At 38.2% G+C, this 5458-nt stretch overlaps 1 protein-coding gene and 1 pseudogene across 1 annotated transcript; one reads left to right on the top strand and one right to left on the bottom strand.

Annotated features, from left to right (window-relative positions):
* Window positions 1-710: 710 nt before the first annotated feature.
* On the top strand, window positions 711-3217 carry LOC114535352. The gene has a single exon (XM_028556713.1). The coding sequence runs from the start codon at window positions 1278-1280 to the stop codon at window positions 3045-3047; it is 1770 nt and encodes a 589-aa protein (XP_028412514.1). The 5' UTR covers window positions 711-1277; the 3' UTR covers window positions 3048-3217.
* Window positions 3218-3447: 230 nt separating this feature from the next.
* On the bottom strand, window positions 3448-5227 carry LOC114535353 (annotated as a pseudogene).
* Between the last annotated feature and the right edge of the window lie 231 nt (window positions 5228-5458).

Genomic DNA, 5458 nt, shown 5'->3' with positions numbered 1-5458 from the left:
CTTAAAGAAATAAACGTACGCAATGCTAAACTAAAACCGTATATTAAAGATAAAAGTCAAGGACAAACACCAGCACCAATAGTGATGAAATTTCGAACTATGAACGCCAAGATAACAAACCTAAATTGAAAGCCTTTGTTAGTCCTTACAATGCAACATTAGATGAGGTAAAACAACATCAGCAAAATAATCGCCAACAATCTGTAAGCTCGTGCACGAAACCGAAGAACTGAATAAGTTACCTACCGCTTCTGGATATGCCAATCTATAATCGCATACAAGTGAATAATAGTGATAGTGTACTTCCTCAGCCATCAAAGTCTCCACCTAATTCATCATCGAATAAATGTATCTCTAAGGGGAAATTAAGCATTCACCGGAAGAGCCAAAAAGTGAGTATAAGAAATATCTCTTTCCTTGAAAACAATTGCAGTTACACCAACTACCATTTTCCCGTTCCCCAAAGACATTACCCTCCTTTTCGGACACACTGTCGTGCTCGATATTTGAATTACCCACCGTCTTACCAAGATCGGAAGAAAGATTGGCAGGATTATCTACATTTAGTCCGCCGGAACTGGAGAACTCAACAAAACTTGCCTCACACGAACGACGACCCTCCCGCTCCCAATTACCCCTTTCCCTGATGTGTCCCTCTCAAGGATCCCAGTCCGAATAACTACGCGGTATAATACCACACAACTGAAGCTTACCTGTTCAGCGAGAAAACGCTTGAAGAGCACCTGAGAAAAAGTGCGAGAGACGGTACGTGGGCAGAGACAGTTGATATATTCAGTTGTGCAACTGTACTTCAGTGCCCTATTGTCACATTTACAGTGTCAAGCAAGAAATGGATAACGTTCGAACCACGTGTGAAATGCCCCGCAAAAATTGCTCACAATCGGTCTTGTGCCTGTCCTTTCACATTAATTTTACACGATCTGTACCCTACAGTCAATCACTTCAACCTTTTGGAACCAGAAGGGGATTGTTGTAAAACAGCCAGACCTCAAAATCAGCCCACAAAATATAAGGTGGATCTGCAAAACGATGATGGTACCTCACCTGTAATCCCCTGTGATATTAATTTACCAAAACTAAATAAACAAAAGCGGAAATTACCTAAAGCAAGCAAGCAACCCAAGCTGAATGACTGTGGTTCGAAAACAAAAAAGCAGGCTTTAGAACCAAAAAACAGTGGTGTCAAACCTAAAATTAAAACCACCTGTACCAAACCAACATGTGATGACCAAAGCTTTAAATTAAAACCCAGTAATATGCACCAAAGAAAAAGTAAGCACCCAGTGAAGCCCATTAAACAAAAAATAAAAGATAAACATGTGAAACACCAAGCCAAACCCTGTAAGTCTGGAATTAAAGATGAACCACCTAAACGAGAAATGAAAGATAAATATATGAAGAACCATGTAAAACCCTGTATGCCACAAATGAAAGATGAACAGACAGCCAAACTGGAACATGAAGAAGTGCCAGAATTCTCTGCAATGCGAGTAAAAGAGTTAAAAGAGTACATACAAAAGCGTGGTGTACCAGTTTCAACGTATAAGAAACAAGATCTTATTCAGTTGGCACATTCTCTACATGATATGAATGCTATTGTTGATCCAGACTTTAGAGAAGATTCTATTGAACAGGCATTGAATGACCGTTTAACTTTACCTGCTGGGGGGAATGTTCCTAATCCATTCAAAATCAAAAACCTTTCTAATGATTTTTCATCACTGCCAAACTTTGGCTTGATGGATATCTTTAATCATTTAATTATGAGCTGTGCAGAATATGATAAAGATAAACTGGCTTCATGGCGTAGTTTCGAGGAGTATGCTCTATGTCAAAATGGCCATGTTCAATCAATGCAGAACATGGTCATATTTGACAAAGATGATAGCAAATATCACCTTGTTACTGCCCAAGTCATTCCAACCCAAAAAGATAGCACGCCAGAAGGAGACAAAATGTACAAGTTATGGTATATCCTTAAACCAAATGGAGCCATCTATTCAGCATTTTGTAATTGTAAAGGTGGAGCAGATCAAGGTTGTAGACATCTTGGTGCAGCCTTGTTTGAGTTGGATGATTTTCTTTCTCATGAAAGACCATCCGTGACATCACTACCTGCATACTGGTACCCAAAACGCAAGCCAGACACAAAACCAGTACCATTTATGGATATGAAAATGTCTCATACCCCTGGGCTACATAGCAATAGAGTAGTGACAAACTATGATGAGTCTTGGATAGATTCATTTGATCCTAGACCAACTAAACAAAGAGATGATCTACCTGATGAAAAGCAACTGGAATTTGCAAAGCAACTTAAAGACATTGATAAACATTCTGGAATACTTGATTACTTAGGTTTAAAGCAAAGTAATCTTGATCTAAATAATCTTGAGTCAAGCAGTTCGGATGCCGATTCAGACTGCAGTTTTGAAACAGATATATATCCTTTTACCATTACTGCTAGACTAGAGACATTTTCCATAGATCATGACATTAATGAAGAAAATGTTGACAACATGGCCCAGCTTTTTGTGGATAATCTAAGTGTTACACAAGAGGAAATATATACTGTAAGTACAGCCACTATTGGTCAACATACAAATCCTAATTGGCATGAAATGCGACACCTACTTGTGACTGCAAAAAAGGTAAAAGGCCTTTATACTAGGCAAAAAACTGTTGAGAAGAACCCTAATGAAGATGTAACAAAAACTGTGCATAATTTCCTATCACCTACAAAAATGGAAAAATATCCACCAGCAATACAACATGGAATAGATAATGAACCAGATGCTAAAAAGTATTACATTAGAGCAATGACAAAAAAACATAGAAATTTGGAGTTAGAAGAACCTGGGTTAGTATTGAGTGGGAAACATGGGTGGCTTGGTGCTAGCCCAGATGGTTTACGAAAATGTGGTTGCTGTCCACTCACCTTGGTGGAAATAAAATGTCCTTACAAGGGATTTGATATGGATCCGAAAGAAGCCTTTCTTTTAGATACAATTGGGGGGGGGTGTTGACAAGAATGGCATATGTTTTCTAAGAAGAAACCATATACATTATTTTCAAATTCAGACTGGAATGGCTGTATGTGGTGTAGCACAATGTGATTTTATTGTGTTCACCAATAAAGGTATACATGTTGTTCAAGTTGACTTTGATGAAGATTTTTGGGAGTCAACCATCAGTACAGTTAAGGCATTTTACACCAGAAGAATAATCAAAACATTATTATTGAAGCTTTGACTATTTTAATAAATTAGACCAAACAAAATAAATGTTGTAACAATGGAAAGTATTTCAGTTTGAAAAATTTATTGCTTCATAGTAAAAGAAACTTTGCATCTAGTTCAGAGTAAGGGTATTTTGAACTTTACCAGATGTCTGGCCTTGCAATCTCACAATGGAATGTTTGGATAGACTTGTGTGTAATAATTATGTGTATGCATGCATGTACTTGTAACATTGTTAGATATTAATTGATAAAATCTTATTCACCAAGATTGTTGTGTGCATGCATATCATTTAAAGGTCATATAAAGAAATACAAATTAGCAAAATTATATCAGCTTAATTACTATAATCAAGCAAGTCATTTTATGACTTGTACAGTAATAAATCCCATAACCATGCAGTTCAGTTTAGACCAGTAATCCACATATCTCACTTTATCAACCGTCTACTCAGGTTTGCCAATGCTGCACAAACAAACACAATTCGATCCAGCATCATTTTCAACAATAAAGGTATTACACCAGATAGGATACGGAAATGTTTCAATCGCAATATTGCACGTTCTACATGTGACCTTAGAGCAGCCACACGTCGGCTATGAGTCACTGCCTTTGAAGAAAGTCTTGGTCCACGACAATATGCTGGTGATATGAGCTGAACTTTTTTAAACGCAAGTAGATCCCGGACTAAAAAACCTTTATCTGCCATAACTGCATCACCTTCTTCCAAATAGTTAACCAGACCAGAATATTTAACAATTTCCTTGTCTGATGTACTTCCAGTCCACAGAGGTGGAATAAAAGAAAACACACCAGTGGGTGTGATTCCCACCAATAACTTGACCGTGTTGTAACTCTTATAGCTACTCCATGTTGACTTTTGGCTTTCAGGAATCACTGGCTTTTGAATATAAAATTCACAACAATCAATGATAACCCTCACATTTTTGAATTTCTCGAATCTTTTTGGCAAAGATCTTTGGATCTGCTCTTGACTAGGCCATGGAACCAAAAAGGATAATTCACAGGCTAAAAATATTATCCAAGTGTTATATATGCGAGAAACCTGACCTGCTGAGATGCCAAAGGTATCTGCAAGGAAATGTACATCAAAGCCTTTCCTTGTCCTAACTAGTGTTAGTATTAGTTCTTCCCAAGGGGTGAGAATCCTTGGTTTGGCTTTCTTTTTTTTACGCCTTGATGGTGGGGTATCAACAGAGCCTCTCCAGTACTGCAAGTTTTTAGCTTTGTCCTTGATTAGGTCAAAAACTAAATCAAGCTTAGGTCTTGTTACCCCTGTGTATCTGAAGCAGTTCCTGTGGGATGTTGCTTGATCTATAAATAGTTTCCTTCTCTGTTTCTTTTCATCTGTTCTCATATGGTCATCTGAGTCATCTGACTGCTTTCGGTGATCTGGCTCATTCTCAGGTGAGAAATCCTTTGGTTCCTCTTTAATGTGGGCGCTCTTTTCAACTGGCGGGTCATCACAAGACAGCGTTTCATCAGATACTCGACGTTTCTTCGCCTTTGGTGGCAAAGGATGCCTTTTCTTTGGACTGCGTCTAGCTTTTACCGGACTGTTGTAGCCTTTCAAATATAATGTCGGGTTTGGACACTCTTTCGATCGATACCCACTCTTAAAATGGTTAGAACAGACCTTCGTTGACAGTTTCACCTTAAAATCACGCCGGTTAATCAGTTTTCCCACTTACTAGCATCCTGAAGATTTAATGGCGAGTGAAATCGAAGTATACCTACATGAGGCTTGATAATTTGGTTTTCAGGATATCTTCGATCGTTTGAGCAACCAAATACAGCACAGTGATCTCCTTTAGGCATGTAATAATAATACTTTAATAAATATTTATGAGATTTCAAGGAAATTTCGCTTCGAATCGTTGAACATATGAATTTATGTATATCACAGTATTAAAGAATGTGTTTGTTTGCCCCCTAGCGATCCCAAAATGCATTGCAAAACCGCGCGGGGTCTGGGAAACGGCAACATACCCATTGCGCAGATCTTACATTAAAAGATAACCAACATGCATTTCTCAAGGGCCGCTCTACAATCTCAGCATTGACTGAAATTTGCCAAAAATGGTTTGACGAAACCGAAAACACTGCGCATGGCAGAAAAGGTATCCACGCTATTTCCATTGACTTTAGACTTTAGCAAAGCGTTCGACATGGTCGAC

Source organism: Dendronephthya gigantea, unplaced genomic scaffold, assembly GCF_004324835.1.
Source record: "Dendronephthya gigantea isolate DGI-Jeju-01 unplaced genomic scaffold, DenGig_1.0 000116F, whole genome shotgun sequence".
Taxonomy (NCBI): Eukaryota; Metazoa; Cnidaria; class Anthozoa; order Malacalcyonacea; family Nephtheidae; genus Dendronephthya; species Dendronephthya gigantea.
The sequence above is the reverse complement of the archived record's forward strand: the minus strand, read 5'-3'. Positions and strand labels throughout refer to the sequence as shown.